This window comes from Eretmochelys imbricata, chromosome 11, assembly GCF_965152235.1.
Source record: "Eretmochelys imbricata isolate rEreImb1 chromosome 11, rEreImb1.hap1, whole genome shotgun sequence".
Classification (NCBI taxonomy): Eukaryota; Metazoa; Chordata; order Testudines; family Cheloniidae; genus Eretmochelys; species Eretmochelys imbricata.
This window is the reverse complement of record NC_135582.1, coordinates 10,942,507-10,960,995: the sequence shown is the minus strand read 5'-3', so window position 1 is coordinate 10,960,995 and position 18,489 is coordinate 10,942,507. Positions and strand designations below refer to the sequence as shown.

Here is an 18,489-nt window from a genome sequence, read left to right as displayed (position 1 = left end):
CAGCAGACAATCATTTCAGGTTAAATTGAAGTTTCTCTGCTGATTAGTAAAGCCAACTGAAAATCAGCTCTCAGCAGTGAAATATCTATTAAAAATGTCCATTCTGTGAACCCTGTTGAGCCCTACAAATTGAAGTCCCTTGGAAAGTTAATAGTGTTGGCAATGACCATCCTTATGTTGGGGACACTGGGCATGGCCACTAGGTAACTCGAGGAGATGGAAGACCACGAGTGTCAATGAAGCCCCCTCGCACTAGGCCCAAGTGTCCTTGGCCCACCCCCGCCTGGAGGCACTCGCAGCAGTTATGCGTACTAGGCCCAAGTGTCCTTGGCCCCCCTGCCTGGAGGCACTCGCAGCAGTTATGCTGAGGATCTGCAACAATATGTTGCAGAGTCAGACTGCCTGAAACTAAACAAGGCCAAACAAGGCAGATATGGAAGAACAATGCTGAATAAAGCAGCTTTATGTATGGTTTAACAGATGGTACAGAGAACAAGGGAACTAGCTGGGAACTGGATTGGCTGGCTATATGGATACTTAGGGCAGCTTGCTATTGGATAAGTATGCTGAAGAAAGGATGTATAAAAGCCTGTGTAACTTCCTGCTCTGGGTGCAGGATTTGAGATTCTATTCTCCCTGTACCTTGTTTGCAGCTGCAAATAAACTTTTCTGCTTCTCCACCCCGTTGTGATTATTGGGTGACGCACACCGGGCAACGAACCCCTGCTGTTGTTCGCCTTTGGCACTGGGTGCCGGCAACACTTACAAGCCACTAAAGGGAACAGTGAATCTTTTTTCTTATTATTACTTCTTGTTTCAGCTGATAGGACATATTTGTTAAAGTGTTTGTCCTGGTACTTTTTAAGAAGAGAAATCAAATTGGTCTGGGAAACACCAAACCCTTGCACTAAAGCTGACCAATAAAGAAAATCCCAAAGAACTAAGACACTTCCATCACCATCCAACCCCATTCCCAATCTGGTTGATTCCTTCATATAAAAGTCTTTTTGGAGGTAGTTTTTGACCTCCATGATAATCCACAAAGAAATGTGTTTCCATGCTAGTTTTTGTTTTTTAAACAACAATATTTCTGTTGGAAAGAAAATAAATGTGGGTTGGGTTTATCTTTCCTTTTGGAAACTCTTTCGTACTTGCAGAAAACCCTTAATAGAAATCCTAATTAGAGGAAAAAACCGGAACACTACTCTCAGTAATAAACCTTATAATGCATTCTTGTCTGATTCACTGGGAGTTACCCAGTGAAACATTCCAAACTGAGATGATACTCTATTGCAACTTATCTGTCCTTTGTGGCTCTGACAGCTAATCAACAGCTGATTTTTATTGTACAGAGTTTACAGAGAAGGGGCATGTTAATACTAACAAATTGTGGTATTACTAACAAACTGGCTGCTGAAAATGCCTGCAGCCACAATGCCATTTGTCACCATTCAGAACCACACTGCTCTGGGTTGGATCTGCTCAGTACCAAGATGAAAGACCAGTGAAAACCTAGCTACTACAAGTAGCGTTGTTTATATTGTGGGTGCTGCTCTTCCACTGAGTCAGCACTGACTAATAGCCCAATATAAATTAGGACTCATTACGCTGCTAGACATGCCATCTTTTGGATGAAACGTAAAACCAAGGCCTTTACCACTCAAAGCAGCATGATTCAAAGTCCACTGAGGTCAGTGGGAGTCTTTCTATTGACTTCAAGAGGCTTTGGCACATGTTCAAAGTCACTAAAGATCCTATGGTACTTTTTGCAAGCACAGAGGTGTTAGCCTCTATGTCCTGGCCAAATTCTTGATGGGGGAAGTTATGCGCTGCCCACCTAAATTCCCCCCGTAGATTCAGTTTGGTTCACTGTGCCTTACTTCCTGTTTTAAACTACTGTGAGGGGCTGCACTGTGCTCTTCAAACACTGCCACATTCCGACCCCACAAGTGGCTGTATTTCAGTGGGGTGAAGGGATTCTTAGATACATTAAGTGCTTTGGGTTATAAGGTGCTATATAAATGCAAGCAATTATTTTGAAAAGGATAGATGGTAGGAAATGACTGTGGCCTTTGCCTAAAGGTTTATTCGTCATACTGAAGGCTTTAGAAAGGTCAGAACATTCAACCTATTGTTTTAGATCTAAAACCTAAATCATGTAAGAGGTTCACAATTCTTATAAAAAAAATAAGACAAGCTCCTTCATAGGGCACTCACTGAATACAGTAACACACTGCAGGACTGCACTGACCTAGGATGTAGCGCTGAATGGAGAAAGAAAATTATTTGCTCTAACGAGGCCTGGCAATTTTAGCAGTGCTCTTTCTGCACTAAAATAAAGAAGTTAACATTAATTAGCAAGCATAAGCACAAAGAAGTCCCATGACTGAGGAAATGGTAAACAAAAGATAATCTATCAAATTTAGCAGAAGGCACATTGTCAGTGCAGAAAAGCAGCCAACTCTGTATAGGATGATTTGTACTGTTCTGTTTCCTTAATAATTATCTTGCTGCAACCAGAGATTTAAAATATTCATCAGTTCTTTCCTACCAGGCCTGACTAAAAGCAGACTTGCTGCATGTGTGTGTGTACCCTCCCCCCACCACATGCACACAGACACACATTAAGCAAAAACAAATCTGTTGAAATACTGTACGCCCTGAACATGGGAAATTGTAATGGCAATTCAGTCCCTCTTGACTGTAAGTCATAAAAAGCCCCATAAGGATATTTAACAAACACCAATCTATCCTCTACGCAGATAGACTCATGTACAGATAGACACCCAAAGTGTGTTGTAAAACTACATCTAAAGAGTAATCCAGCTGCACCAAACAGCACTGAGTTATGCCAACCCATTAATGCACTTAGGGCCGGATTGCGATACCCTTACTCACAATGAGATTAGTACCTTATTTCATACTTAGCCCTGTTGACTTCAGTGGGACTACATAATGTGTAAGGTACTATCCAACACGAGCAAGAGTATCAGTAAATAGCCACACACTTTTGACCTCTGGAGTTGCATATTAATGACTCTCTAAACCATCCCCTTAGTGACTTATAAAGACTAAAATATTTTAAATGCATGCTTTTAAATAATTTTATTTAAATTTAAATTTTGTTAAAATGACCTAAAGATAAGCAAATCTCACACACACACACACACACACACACAGTGTGGGGTGGGGGAAGAAAAAGATCTCTTCCCTCCATGGATTATGTTCACACTGGGAAACTAGGGTAAAATCAACTAGCTGGAGAGAACAATGGCATACGCCTTACTTTTACTATTAAATGTATTTGCTTTTAAAATAAAATTTCATTCTTAATCAATAGGGATCCATGTAGCAGTAATTCCTGGCACAAATTTTTAGTCAATGGGCGGTGGGAACTAGAGCTGAAAAAGGATTCAGTCTCTTTTCCCTTTCTTTTACAATCTCCCAGGAATTCCCTTCTCTCTGCGTCCCACATCCAGCAGGGCTGCATGGGAGCCCAGAATGCATTCATGTTTAATTTTCTTACAGAAAAGCAAAATAAGGAGCTGTTTCTCCTGCCTGATTAAACATTAAGGGCCTGATTTCTCAAAAACAGTCTCCAGTTGTGTGGGAACAAATCTGATTGAGATAATTACATATCTAAATGCTATCAATTAATTGCAGAGACAGTCATCTTATGGCACAGAATTTTGCACGCAAAATTGAGTGGGCGCATGGTCAGGGCCCTTTTAAAACAAATCAGGCCATAGATATTAAACAACAGACTCCCCCCAACACAAACCAAAACACCTGCCCAAGACTAAAAGCTGAATGGGGTCCAGCCACCTCTGGACTAATACTGACAATGGAAGGGATCACTGCTGGTTTAAATAACACAATGCAAATCAGAAAGAAGGCCAAGCAGCAGTGTTGGTTGGAAACATTTCTAGCACTGAACGTATTTGAAAAAGAGTTATTTCAAATAGTCGGAAAAATTGGCTTCTCTCCCCACCCTGCACATCTAATTTACAAAGGGCCTGATGCAAATCTCCGTAGACCTCAATGGAAAGACTACCTTTGACTTCTAAAGGGAGCTGGTTGGAGCTGCTCATTTATATGTAAATGAGATAATCTGGTGATGAAGTTGTTAAAGTTGAACTCTCGTTCCAGGCAGGGATTAAAATGTGAGTTTAGATTATTCCTGAAACGGTTCCATCAGAATTCAGATTTGGACTACCAAGGGATTGATTCACCCCTGCATTACTCCATTGATTTCCCTGGAGGTACCATGGCAAATAAACTGGAGTAACATACTAAGAAACATACTAACATATCCATCACTATAATATAAGGAATCACATTTTGTTATGCAGGCCATAAAACGAAGCAGAGGAAAATAAATGCACTTTGTTTATTCGTCTGCCTCCTTTGCGATCCCTTGTAGTAGTCAGTCAGTCTCTGGATTAAAGCTGTAGGCTGTTTCCTCCATCCTGCCCCTCCTACAGATTCATAGACTATATTAGGGAGGGTCTCAAGCAGCTAAGTCAGAATGAGATATGAACTACAAACTTAGGGTGTTCAGATCCGGAGGTTTGTTTCAGGTCTATATCTAAATTAACGACTGTTTACAAAAGTATATACAAAGCACAGGATTTCAGAAGCTACAAGGGACACAAAAGCTATATGATAAACAGAAACACAAATACTCACATGGGGCATAGAACATGACAAGGGCATGCTTCTTCTTCTTTAAAGACTCCCTGAAGTCTTCTCCGGCTAGGTGGATAACGCTTGTTAGCTTTTCTTCCCAAGCCGGTTCAGGTGGAGGTGGTGCTTGTGGGCTAGAGGAGAAGAAAAAACAATGGATCTCTTAGATCTTTTTAGAAGCATGCCAAGAGGCCTTATGGCTCTGTCATCTCTTGCTTTGAGGAAATGGTAGTAGAGGATCCTTATGGCTATTTGTACCATAGAAAAATGCACTTAGCATTTCCATTGCCAGGAAAGACAAGAGTTAATTTTCAGAAATCAGTAAAAATGTGATTCTGAACATGACTGGTTCAATATAGGAAAAACCTTTATTTCAGCAAAGATGTTACAGAGTGGACTTTTGCTCCAGAACCATTCAAAATTACTGTGGGAATTTATAGTTCTGAAACAAAGGTCAGGCTGAAATAAAGGTTTCCTGATTTGCTCTAGTCACACCAGTACGGCTGTGTTTATAGGCGTGCATATAGAACATTAGGGTACAGCAGGTGGAATCAAAAGGCAATTGACGTACATCAATCACACCCACTAAAGCAAACAATGTACTGTATATCACCATAATGTAAACTTGTTGTCAAGTCTTTCAAGACAGCTGGGAAGTACAAAATTCTAAAAATGAAACCAGGATACAATAATCAACACAAACCCATTTTGGAGGGTAGGGAGTAAATGAACTGCAATATTTGAATAAAGAGAATTTCATTTATCAACTGTGATTGCATACAGTGTCCAGCTAACAGCAATCCTGTACCTGGAGAATACCCCTAGAAAGCTCTTGCTATTCACCACCGCATGGACATGTCTCAAGATTCATTCCTGCTGTATCTTAAATAAGTGATTACTTATATAAAATCATCAGCGTGAAGGCATATTATCAAGACCTTCATTTGTCACTGCAGTATTAAATTACAGTTTCCATACTTTCAAAATGACAGGAATGGCACTGTTTTAAATACAGTCAGCTATGGATAAAACAAATGAAAATTCAACATTTTAATTCCATTCAAGGTCATTCGCTATACACCAACCATATTTCCATCACTACTGAGTCACCCAGTTGCTAACAAAGGAATCAGGATACCTTAGGGCCAGATCCTCAGCTGATGTAAACGGTCATAGTTCTACAGACTTCAATGGAGCTATGACAATATATCCCAGCTCAACCTCTGGATACTGGTTTGGAGAGCGTCCAGTGATTACAGCAGGAAGAGGGAGTCTGTATTCCCTCACGGTCACTGACTTTGTGTGTGAACTTGGTCAAATCACAATCTCGCTACCCCCCAGTGCACCCCGGTGTAAAACTTACTTTCCACACAACAGTCTTGTGAGACCAAATTAATCATTTGATGTAAGACATTTAGAGAGACTTGCATGCCCAACAAAATAAAAATGCCAAGTATTATTAACCAAACTCTTCCGTTCAAAAGTCAAGGTTGGATGCCTCATTTCACAATTAGATGGTGAAAGCACAACTTCAGCAAATAATCGCAAAATACAGATGAAACCTCTTTCTGTGGCACAATACAGCAAACAGAGTAAACACGAAGTTTCTGAGAAAAGAAACTCTGTACGTCAAAAAAAAATTCTTTATATTTTTCTTCCAAAACAATGAAGAGACAATTACATCAACAATTCTTCCCTCTTGGAGCTACATTCTTCTCAACATGCATTCAACCTACATCTGTATGTTTTACTGCAACTCGTAAGAAAGATGCCAGTTTTGATGGTCATAAATTACTTCAGAAAGAAAAAAGTACAGCTACAACAATTTGGCTGCTAAACAAGGAAAACTACTGGCTAACAGAAAGAGGGTTCAGCAAATTTGATCTTATTTGTTTGAGCCCCCCTGAGAGAGACTTAGGAGATATTTTAAAAATATTTATTTTGGGAAAGAATTACCGAGACATGTATTAAAAAAAAAAACCCATAGCAAACAAAGGATTTTGTGTATTAAAAAAATATAATGAACACCTCTTTGTGTGGCTTTCAGTACTTTCGATTTGGTTTTTGTTTGTAAGGGATTTAAGTAGGAGATGCATCTCAGTTTAAGATTTACTTTTTCACAGAAGCAATCTTCAGCGGCTAATAGCCAGAAATCTGGATGAAAATTCCAACTCATACAACTTACTTTTGCAGCCAGTCAATGATCTTCTTCTTAGTTCTGAGTTGTGGCAGAGTGTACCTCTCCTCTCCATCCTGAAAGTACTTCAGTGTAGGGAACCCTGAGATGTGAAATCTTTCTGCCACAGCCTTGTTGACAGTAGCATCAACAGCTGCAAGGACACCAGGACTCTGAAACAGAGAAAGCTAACTGCAAACCATGGCATCGCACTCACTCTTAGCCAGGAGATGGTACAGATTCAGAGGCACCCATATGGGTTTAGACTCCAAATGCAAACTACATGTATACTGAAAAACACAGCTGGCTCCACGTAACACTGTGAAGGGATGGATATATTTTACCAGGTCATACAGTCAAAGTAACGTAAGACCTTGCAGCTCAGCCTAATGCACACACCCAGCTTCAGGTGCCTACCTGAACACTGACCAGGTGTATTGTAGTCAGGGGTGGGGGGACAAATGGGAGGAATTCTCCCTTCCAGGCTGAGTGGCTGTGAAGCCGTTCAGACAAAGCTACTTCAGTCCAATGGCTTCAGAGGCCATCCACAGCCTTCATATGCCCTGGCCACAGGAGAGCTGAGGACAACGACCGGAGGACACATGCATCAGCAGATCCTCTGGTCCTGCCTCATCCCTCCCTGTGCCAGGGTGGCCCACCTGCGCAACTCTCATCCCCACATCCAGCACAGTGGGACTGTCTTGGTTCTATTGTTATGCATGGCCACATGGGGGAGCAGGATTTTCCCTTTGCCACATAAATTATTAAATATGGGTGACCTTGATACAGTCTCTACCCTTCAATTACCCATCCTCAGAGCCCTCTCTCCACCCCACCTGCCTTTTGCCCAGTCCCACATCTCATCTTGGATGCCCTCCCACCAACTGAGAAGCAGCATGGAGCAAACTGAGCTCCTGATCCAAACCCCTCCCATTGAAATCTCCTGTCCGCCGTTGTTGAAAACTCCACTTTCCTGCTCCCCTCCCCAACCTGTCATTATGGTGCCAAGATGCTCCCCTGCCTTTTCCTCCTAACCCGCAGGCAGTTGTTTTTTCCCTTACGACATTGCTACAAACCTACCCTGTTGTCTCCAGTCCTCCCACTAACTCACTGTCCATTCCTTGGTCAGTGCTTGCTTCCAGTACTGCAATCCTGCCTCTTCTATATGGCCTCCCATACTTCCTCCTGCACCCTTCCAATCAATACCAAATGCTGCTGATAAACTAACCACTCTAACCATGTCACTACACTCTCTGAAGCCCTCCTCTGGCTTCTTCTCATATTCTGCATCAACTTCAAGCCCCCATTTCACTTTTAAGTGTCTGCATCATCCTCTCCTACATCTATTCCCCTACCTCCTCCCCCCTCCGCATAAAACCTCCCAAATGCCCCTTTTACGTCTTCCTCCCATTCTCATCTTCATGCTTTCTCTCCTCAGGTCTTCCCCTGCAACTCCAATACACTCTTGTGCCAAATAACCACTCTTCATTCAAATTCCCCCTTAACTGACTCTCCTTTCTTTGGAAGGGCTTGGTGGGCTTCAATGGAAGGGAGCATTATTGAAGAAGGACCAACTGTGCTTTGAGACAAGACCACCGTCTCCGAGGCATTGAGTGTCTAAACTGCAATGACCATCTCTTTCATTCCTGTACGGCCTGTCCCATGACGGTGCTGAATCAACAACCGTGATTATCATTATCACTGGGCCTGAGATTCTCCTCTTATTTACATTGATGTACAGTGGAATGACACCAGTGTAAAATCAATGTATGCAAGAGGAGAAACAAGTCTGTTAAATTTTTACATCCACACCATAAACGAAACCTCACGTCTTCTTAATTTGCATTTAGCATGAGGCCTTTAATTAATGGGAAAATAAACATTTCCACATTATATTTGGGTTTGATCATATTGTGTATAAATAAGGCCCTACAGCAGAATATATAATCACTTGGCAATTTTGTTTTCACTCAAGACAGAATGTTCTTGCTAACACTTTGGCAAGGCTCATACATTACCGATGAGACTGTACTTTGGAAGCACATCATGGAGGGCCCTGTGGGAGGATGAGAACAGCTAAAATTGTGGCAGGGAGGGATGGAAAAAAGTCATTTATATTACTTCTGGTATTTATAATGGATTATTTGAAAAGGGGAAAATAAAGGAAATTAGTTTACATCACTGGCTCCGTGCAGCATCTCTGCGGCCGTCTCATACTCTGGCTTCATTTTCTTACAGTGCCCGCACCCTGCCAGAGAAAACCCAAATTAAACTCTACATTACGCAATATTCGCAGTTGGATTTAGAGCTTCACTAAAAACAAAGAATCACTCCATGGTTAGTCATTGCCCCATCCAGCCACTGTCAATGTCCAGAACCATGTAGTGGAGATTTACTCGAATTCAGAACGTGTTTCATTTTTAAAACTTCAGCAATATTTAGGATCATTTCCAAAATGGTCACTAGAATTTAGATTGTTTAAACAAATGCAATGGACACATTCTGCAGGATTCTGGAAATGAATCAGAAGTACAGAACACACAGTAGCTGTCAAGCCACTGACATGCAGTGTAGCCTTGGTCAAGTCACTCAACCTCTCTTGCCTCAATTTTCAAATTCTTATCTAATCTACTTAGGGAAATGATGTACTGGGGTAACTTCATCAATTTAAAATCTGTCTTATGCTGGTGCATTTTAAATTAGCAATTTAATCTGGATTACACTGCAGTGATACAAGTCCCACTTTATACTGGTGCAGCCAGCCTACATTAGGAGTTTGCACCAGGTTAATCACTTCCATGTAATTACACCAACACATATATTCTTAATGAAGGCAAGGCCTGTAAAATGGAGATAAAAGGTACTTCCTGTGTGAAGTTATTATTTATTATTTTATTACTGTAGCTCCCAGGAGCCCTACTCATGGACCCAGGACCCAGTTCTGCCAAGTGCTGTACAAACACAGAGCCATTCAGATCAATAGATGAAAAGCCTCACCTAAAGAATCATTATCATAACATAGTACAAAGGCGCATTATGTTCGGGTGATCAGACAAACTCATTTACACCTAAGCAATTTGTTTAAAGCTGCTTTTTAACAGTACAAGCCCTTCCAAGACCTCCATGCAGGTTGAGCACCCAGCCAGGACATGAAAGCTCTGCCCTGGGCATTTGTAGTTGGAGTCCTGTATACAACCCTTCAGAATGGCCCACTTCATTGCACTCCCATAACTCTTTCCATTCCCCCCAGAACAGGCAAACACAGAGTAGGTTTCCTCTGGCCGGGGGAAAAGCAGAATAGGGTTGGCCCACCATTTGTCAAGGGGCGAGAGCTTGAAAGCACTAGAACTGGTTATCAACAGCTTTAAACGGGCAGAAACCCTGAAGGCGGTTAATGTACTGTGCTGCAAAAGGGATGTATTGCATTTAGATACCTGGTGGGAATCAAATCCCTACAGGTGCTTTATTTTCCCCCTAGGTTGCTGTCAGTCGTGTTGTTCTCCTCCTTTGCTTCTTGCTGTAATAGGCACTCAAAGGCCCTGTCTTTACTGTGCTTTGAATACCATATTTGAAAACAGGGCTTGATGTCCATTTCAGTAAGGCTCCAGCAAAAGTGGTTTTCTAGGCAGCACCGGGGCTATTTTTAAACCATTGTCAAAGAGTGCACTGAGACGAAGCTGGGCCAGCTGAAGCCCAGTGGAGGGATTCTGGAGGAAAGAGTCAAAACCAGAGCAGTCATGGACCTAAGCTTGAACATGTTGTTAAAACCTGGCCAGACACCCGTGTTTGCACCCATTACAGATGGAACTGTGGTTACATTAGGTTCAAAGCCCATCACAGACAGGACCTAAATCACAACATTATAGCGTAACATCTATGAAACAATTAGGTACAGCCCCAACTGCTAAAGTTGATACCAAGAGACACTTTCAATGTGAGTAAAACAAATGAAGTTTTAAAGCCATTAAAATGGCAGAATCAGGTTGGTCTTGCAACTGAAACTCCTTGCCTTGGGGAGCTACAAAAGCTTTTGCAGTTAGAAGAGCAGAAGCCCTGAGCTTGGAACCAGATGTGATCCAATAAGAGGTGAAATTCTATTCAGAAAGAAGTTGGAATAGCCTAAAGAGTTACTATCTTAGCACCACTGTCACCGCTCATCCCGTTTCTAAGAGTATGCAAAAAGCTTGTGTGATGATTTATTTGCCACTGCAGAAATTCTGCAGTCACACAGCTTTCTGGGAGGGATTGACAGTTCGCACTGACTTAGACTTGGATTGATTGATTTAACTTTTTCTGAGTAGGGATCTTTATTCATTTTGTGTTATCCCCTCCCCCCGTAAATAAAGAGAACTTTGAATCACAGCTCAGATGCACTTTTGTGTTACGTGTATATTGACATGAGGTGCCATTAAAAGCACAAGACAACACAAGGAAAGTGACCTATCCAGTCCCAGAAGAGGAAGAGAGGTCACAATCAAGTGCAAGGATGTCTTGATACCTGCTGCAAAAACTCCTTCGTCGTCTCCCCTGGCTGGGGCTATTGGGAACATCTGAGACACGGGAGAAAGTAGGACTGTAGATAAGTGAGAATAAGGATAACTGGGAGCCTTAGGGTATGTGTACACTGCAAAACACACACACACACAAGGTAGACAGTCTCAGTGCCTGGGTCAACTGACTTGGGCTCGCACTATGGCACTAAAAATAGCCATCAACATTCCTGCTTGGGCTGGACCCTGGCTCTCACACTCAGTAACGGGGGAGGTGCTCAGAACCCCGTCTCCAGCCTGAGCAGGAATGTCTACACTGCTGTTTTTAGCCCCATCGCACGAGCCCTGTGAGTCAGTTGACCCAGGCACTGAGAGACACTGCCAGAGTTTATTTTTTGCAATGTAGACGTATCCTTAGACTCATATCACAGGATAAGAGGAACTCCTGAGGAAGTGAAAATTAGTGACTCTCACCCCACAGCTGGAAAACCAGACCTGGGCTCTATAGATTTGCAAAATCATCTTCGGCAAATGACTTGACATTTCTGTGCCTCAGAGCTTCCTCCACCTATTAAATAGACATCTTACCTAGTCCGCAGGGCTTAAGAGAGGTGAAATGCTTTGAGCCACTGCAATGAAATGTGATACATAAAACAAATGTAAATTATTAATATTCCATACTGAAAAGAGAGAGGGATCTAAACTTTAAAAAAAAGCTACAAAAAATCAAGTACTATACACACTGTGTAAAACAAGCCCTTGCTAATTGTTTTAAAATACCTGCATGAACAGAGTTCCAGTTTCCTTATTTATAATTTATGTTCTCAACCGACTTAAGTAACCACGGGAATAAACAACTTCTTCCTCCAATGCAGTTGCTGTTAATCAGGAGTCAGAAGGCTCAATGACAACAGCCAGAATCATGATGTTCAACGTCCTCTGTATCATTCCAGGGCAGAGAAAGCATAGGGATTGGGCATGAAAACTGCAACAATCAGGAACCCAAAACCCCACTGTCGGGCAGATAAGACTAACTTGGCACATTCCAATTGCTAGCAGTTGAAAGCACTTTCAGATACAAACCGGTGGGATGATACTAATTTGGAAGAGGTAGAAGTATATCGACAAAGGGATGGGTTACTAAGAGACTTACATCATCGGTGACCAACTGAACATTTCCATACTACCTAGGTTCTGCTCCAGTCCAGGAAACCACAGTTACAAACAGAACTAACAAGCAGGCTTGTAGGTATAGGAGGGAGCTTTCATCACAGACAGCACGCTGAAGAATTTTGCAGACATATGCCTAAATCGGCGGCAGCTGTGAGGTCCACCTTTGAAGATGCCATTACCAACGTTTCAGTCTTCTTGTGATAATGCAGCAACAGGACGGTGCTCTGTGAGCTCTCTTCAAAATAGAATAAAAGCACCTTAGAGCAGCAGTTCTCAAATGGTGGGTCAGGACCCCAATGTGGGTTGCGACCCCATTTTAATCATTAGACTTGCTGGGACCCACGGCTGAAACTGAACCCCGAGTTCCACCACCACCCAGGGCAGCGGGGTTTGTGCTGCGAATCCCTTTCACCCCACCCAGGGGGGCAGGGCTCGGGATCCGACACCCCCCACCCCAGGGGTCATATAGTAACTTCATTGTCAGAAGGGAGGGTCACGGTGCATTGAAATTCGAGAACCCCTGCCTTAGAGCCTCAGGGGCCAGATCTTCCTCCGGTGTAAATCCATGTGCCTCTAGTGAAACCAAACGAGCCATGCCAATTGCTCTTGGGGGAATTCTGTGCCACTGCACAAGTGCAGAATTCATGTGTACCACAGATTTTTTTTTCCCCCCACAGAAAATACATTCTGACAGAAAGGTTCTGCAGTTACGCCTTTTTCCCACCAGGGGCTGCTGTGGTGCCAGAACAGAGGCAGCTGGCTCACCACTCCTAGCAGTCAGCAACCGATAGGGAGAGCAGAGGCTGAGTTTATCACAGTGCCTAGCCTGTGGAGCCAGGTGAGGAGGCCTGGGATATGGAGGGGGAGACAGAGAGGGTTATAAGGCCTGCCTGGCAGGGTCACACAGGCTAGGGTTCAGAAGGGCTATTGAGGGGTACAGAATGGAGCGGGGGTGCAGAGCTACATGGAGACGGGTGGCTGAGTGGGGGCGCAGAGATGCATGGGGATGGGGGATAATGGGTGGATGAATGGGGATCTAGAGACACTGGGGGGAAAGAGGAGGACAAGGACACATGGGAACAAGGGGAGGCTGAGTGGAGGTGCTGGAACACATGGGGATGGGGGGTTGAGGGTGGCTGAGTGGGGGTGGCGGGACACCGGGGGGATGGGGGGAGGGTACAGGGACACATGGCACAGCTGAGTGGGAATAAAAAGAGAGATACATGGGGACAGGGGGTGCCTCAGTGGGGGTGCAGGGACACTTGGGGACAGGGCAGATGTGCCTAACTGAGTGGGAGAGACTAGGGGTCAGCCAGGGTTTGCATGGGGGAGGCTCCCCAATTCTCCCTCCACCCTCCCCAAAAAAAGGTTCCATATTTACTTACACACACACACACACACACACACACACACACACACACACCCCCACCAACCTCAACCCTCCAGGTTCACCCCCCAGGCTCCTTCCCAGCAATTACTTCCCACTCCCTCATCTCTTCCATTACCCTGGACTCCCCCTTTGCATTGCTTCTGAAGGGTGCAGGAAATATGTTTCTGTACTGTGGTTTAAATGAATTATTACTCCAAGTTCTGTATTAATTTGCCTAGTAAGGAATCTATTTGTCAAAAAACATTTCCTGTATTTTTTTGTTGTCTGTATTGTTACAGAAATACTTGCTGACAAATATTTTGACATAAATTACCAAAAAATTGAAACTGGTGTGACTACATTGTGTTATTTTGACAAATAAAAATATGCAGCATTTTGCAGAATTTTAAAATATTGACCACAGAATTTGTAATTTTTTGGTGCAGAATTCCCCCAGGAATAGCCAATTCACGCCACCTGAGGATTTGGCCCCATAGGGCTAAGGGACAGACTGGCCCTGATTCACCACTGTGTTACTGCATCTTTATACCAGTGTAGCTCACCACCGTAAAACTGGAGTCATGCGGCATGGACTGAGGCCCATTGTTTGCTATGATGAAAACTGGAAGTATCTGAGGGCTAGGGAAGAGATTTTCAAAAATACCTAAGTGACTTGGGAGCATAAATCCTACTAGCTCTCAGTGGGACTGGTACTTTGGATCCACTTTGATATATTTGAAAATGCCACCCTACACTCTTATCTGGATCTCTAACATGCTCCTTCCCACAATAGAATAGTAGCGTTTAGCAAGTGAAAATAAGAGACAGCAGAATGGTTCAGACATCACACTGCAAAGGAGAATTACTGAATGAAGACATGAACATACAATTTTTATGCAATGAAACGATCTATTCTGCCACCTGGCTGAACTGATCTGTAATGAAAAATCTAAGTCACCGTTATTAGCTGTGGGTTATCTGATGGAACAATCTCGCCTTTAAAATAAAAATTAATCATGGATGCACTACAGAGATGGCAACGTTCATATTCCACAACAACTGCTGCAATTATCAAACTCATCTCCAAGTGGAGTAAAATGCTTTCTACCTGTAAAGATTGGAAGTACCTGAATTTTAGCCTTCAGCTAATAATAGATTAAAATAAAAGACCAAAAGCCCAGCAGGGAACATGCTAAGCTTTACAGGATAATGAATCAGATGGATAACTAGTCTGTTCCAATGCTGCAGGTCTTAACTCAAATTCACCAATGCCCAGTACTGCACTCTGCTCCCTCTTCCGTACATACACGCCCTCCTACACAGTAAACCCAACCCTGTGGTCTAGAGAGCAAGAGATCAGGAATGGAAACTGAATCTAGACCTTTTACATGGCAGTGTAGATCTTTAACTAAAAAGAATTCCTTCCCTCCCACAAATAAACAGCACTGTTATTTATTATACGTGACACTTGGTACCATTAAAAAGACACAAAACTACAGTCTATTGCAGCAAATTGTTTTCAAAACCACTGCTAAAAATGTATATATTTCTACCCCTGAAAACTCACAGTTCTGCCTATAGAAGACATGCAGCAAACCAATTATCCAACAACCAAGCAACTGCATAGGCAGTCTTACTGCTGCCCCCAGAATACAAATATCACTGCTTCTCCTTGGCATTTATTTACGGTTAGTTTCTCTCAAGTTAAGGCTATATAAATATCACTATTTTGGTCACAGCCTCTCATTTCCACACAGCATTGTCTGAGGCTGTCAAGAGAAGGCAGGTACACGACAAGCAAGAGATAAAGATCATCACCAACCTCCAGCTGATTGAGAACAAGCAATTTCCGATTTGCAGAACCCTAGAGACCAATTAAATTGTGAATAAAGATTCTAAAGAATCATTATTAAATTCCTTCTATTGACAAGCTATTCAGTCAACATTAGCATTTATCAATATTCATTAGAACGTGCCATTTCTGCATTCCCCTATGGCTGCATACTACAAATATTTCTGTTAACCTAATGGGAAAAGAGAGGTTACTTGCCCTGTGCAGTGAGTGTAGTTCTTAGAGATGTGTGTCCCTATGGGTGCTCCACTTCATGTGCACATATGCCCCATATCCTGTCTATCAGATCAAGGCTTTATCAGGCCATGTGGCCAAACCATCCCCAGTTCCTTCTCCATCGCCAAGTCTCAGAAGGAAACTCTGAAGCAGAGGGGAAAGAGGGTGAATAGTGGAGCACCCATCGCGACACAGCTCTGAGAACTACAGTTACTGCACAGGGTGAGTAACCCCTCCTTCTTCAAGTAGTGTTCCTCTGAATGCTCCACTTCAAGTGACTCCTGAGCAGTATCCACGTAAGGAGGAAGGAGCTACAGAATCAAGTCCAAAAGAGAAGAAAGAATTGCATTGCCATCTGCCGCATCAGATCTAGAGGGTCGAACAAGGCGTAGCACTCTATTAAGTTCTCAGCAACTGAAAACATGGGATTGGAATGGTATGCAACTCTGACTGTGGCCACCACTGCTGCTTTGGCTTTAATACCCTAAACTTTAAAATACCCTAAATTATCATCGCCGCAGAAGGAGGGGAAATATAGTTGAACTGAAGGTCAAGAATTGGATTTCCTTTCCTCTTACGAGCACTACGGTGCGCCTGAAGGCACAAAAATCTTGCAGATAGCAGAAAGATTCATGATTGTTTTTAGAAAGGTAATCTAAAAGTTTTGCTAAACGGACTTACGTTTAAAAAAATGGGCTCGGGTGATCACTGTCTTATGTGGAAGAAATCAGATAAAACTAGAGAGTTTTATTCAATGCTTCTGTCAGAAATCCTTTGTGCATTCACCCATTTTCACAGTTACAACATCAGGGCTAAATTCACCCAGGGTAGATCCTGGCAAACGAAAACTCCCAAGTGGGAGGGGCAAGTGCAGAAGGAGGTAACAAATTCCACCCCATTGGTCAGGACAGCTCAACACAGAGGTGGTACTAGGGGAAGAGAAGGCTTAGTCAGAGCTCCTTCTGCAGATCACATTCATAGAGTTTAAGCCAGAAGGGCGCATGATCATCATCTAGCCTAACCTTCCGCAGAACTCAGGTCATGTACTTTCACCAAGTGACTCCTGCAACAAACTCAAAGCTTCTGGTTGACCTACAGCCTATCTTATCAAACTAATCTTGATTTAAAGACGTCAAGCAATGGAAATCTACCACATCCCTCAGCAAGTTGTTCCAATGGTCAATTACCCTCACTGTTAAAAAAATTTGACAGGTTTTAGAGTAGCAGCCATGTTAGTCTGTATTCGCAAAAAGAAAAGGAGTACTTGTGGCACCTTAGAGACTAACCAATTTATTTGAGCATAAGCTTTCGTGAGCTACAGCTCACTTCATGAATACATCTGATGAAGTGAGCTGTAGCTCACGAAAGCTTTTGCGCAAATAAATTGGTTAGTCTCTAAGGTGCCACAAGTACTCCTTTTCTTTTTGTTAAAAAAATTGTGTCTTATTTCTATTCTGAATTTGTCTTGCTGCAGCTTCCAGACATTGATCTTGCTATGCCAGAGCCTCTACATCCCTAGTCTCAATTTTTTGAGGCCACATGGTGCACCCCATGGAAATTAAACAGATTCCCAATCTGTGGGAAGTGTTGATAGAGGTTGGTACCACAAACTTCTCTCCCTCTGAGATGCACTTTGTTCATAAGTCATAAAATGATTCCCCCCACAACTGCCAGCCCTGCAAACACAAACTTGTCTTCGGGGGGAGGTTAAGTTGTATTCTTCCTGACCTGTTATACCACCAGCACCAGGACAGATTCTTCATTTAGGATTTAGCTACAACACAACACTACAGAAACAGAGTTCAGGCCAGATAGCAAAAAGTAATGTAACTTGCTGAAATTGCCAGGGGAGTTTAAGGGAGCAGAACATCATAATCCAAGATGCAGTTTGCTCAGGACATCAGGGTTAACATCCTGTAGCAGGACAACAGGTTCTGGACCCGTATGAAAATGTGGCATTCCTCAGAGTTATCCTGATGTCAGCAGTTTGACCCCTGTAAGTGGGACTGGATCCTCTCTCAGAGGCTGAGGGAACTAGGGTGTGGGACACAGAGGTCCTAAAGGGAAAACTCTAAGAGAAGCCAAGCTTGGAGAGAAATTAGAGTGATGTTGGATTTGTGTTGTTACCAACAAAGGCAAACTCCAGGAAGGGGGTAAGTTGGAATTTTATGCGGACTGTGTATTTTCTGTTTAGATTCAGAGCAGGGTGGGAACTCCACCTGTGTGCGCACACACACACAATTAGAAAAAGTGCTGTGGGATACTTAGTAACCACAAGTGAACAGTCAAATATCTCTTCCAGAAACCATCACCTTCCCCCACACACTGTCCCCAACATCATATTGAGGTACTGGTTCATTACTAAGTCAGAAGAAAGAACAACACCAACACCAAGTCATCCCTTGGAGGTGGCCCCATCCAACTACTGACCTGGTCCATTCCCCGTTTGATGGGAACCTCTGAGAGGATTACAGCAGAAAGATGGTAGGCAGGATGGCAGGTCAAAGAGAATCCAGATCATTCCTCT

At 42.9% G+C, this 18,489-nt stretch overlaps 1 protein-coding gene across 1 annotated transcript in view; it reads right to left on the bottom strand.

The window, feature by feature from the left end:
- Nucleotides 1-18,489, bottom strand: part of PDIA5 (protein disulfide isomerase family A member 5) — a 128,633-nt gene that overhangs the window by 28,801 nt on the left and 81,343 nt on the right. Inside the window, exons 12-14 of the mRNA XM_077829947.1 lie at nucleotides 9,040-9,110; nucleotides 6,872-7,035; nucleotides 4,690-4,820 (exon numbers count right to left, since the gene is read on the bottom strand). Coding sequence (XP_077686073.1) covers nucleotides 4,690-4,820; nucleotides 6,872-7,035; nucleotides 9,040-9,110 — 366 coding nt within the window. The remainder of the gene's footprint in view (nucleotides 1-4,689; nucleotides 4,821-6,871; nucleotides 7,036-9,039; nucleotides 9,111-18,489) is intronic.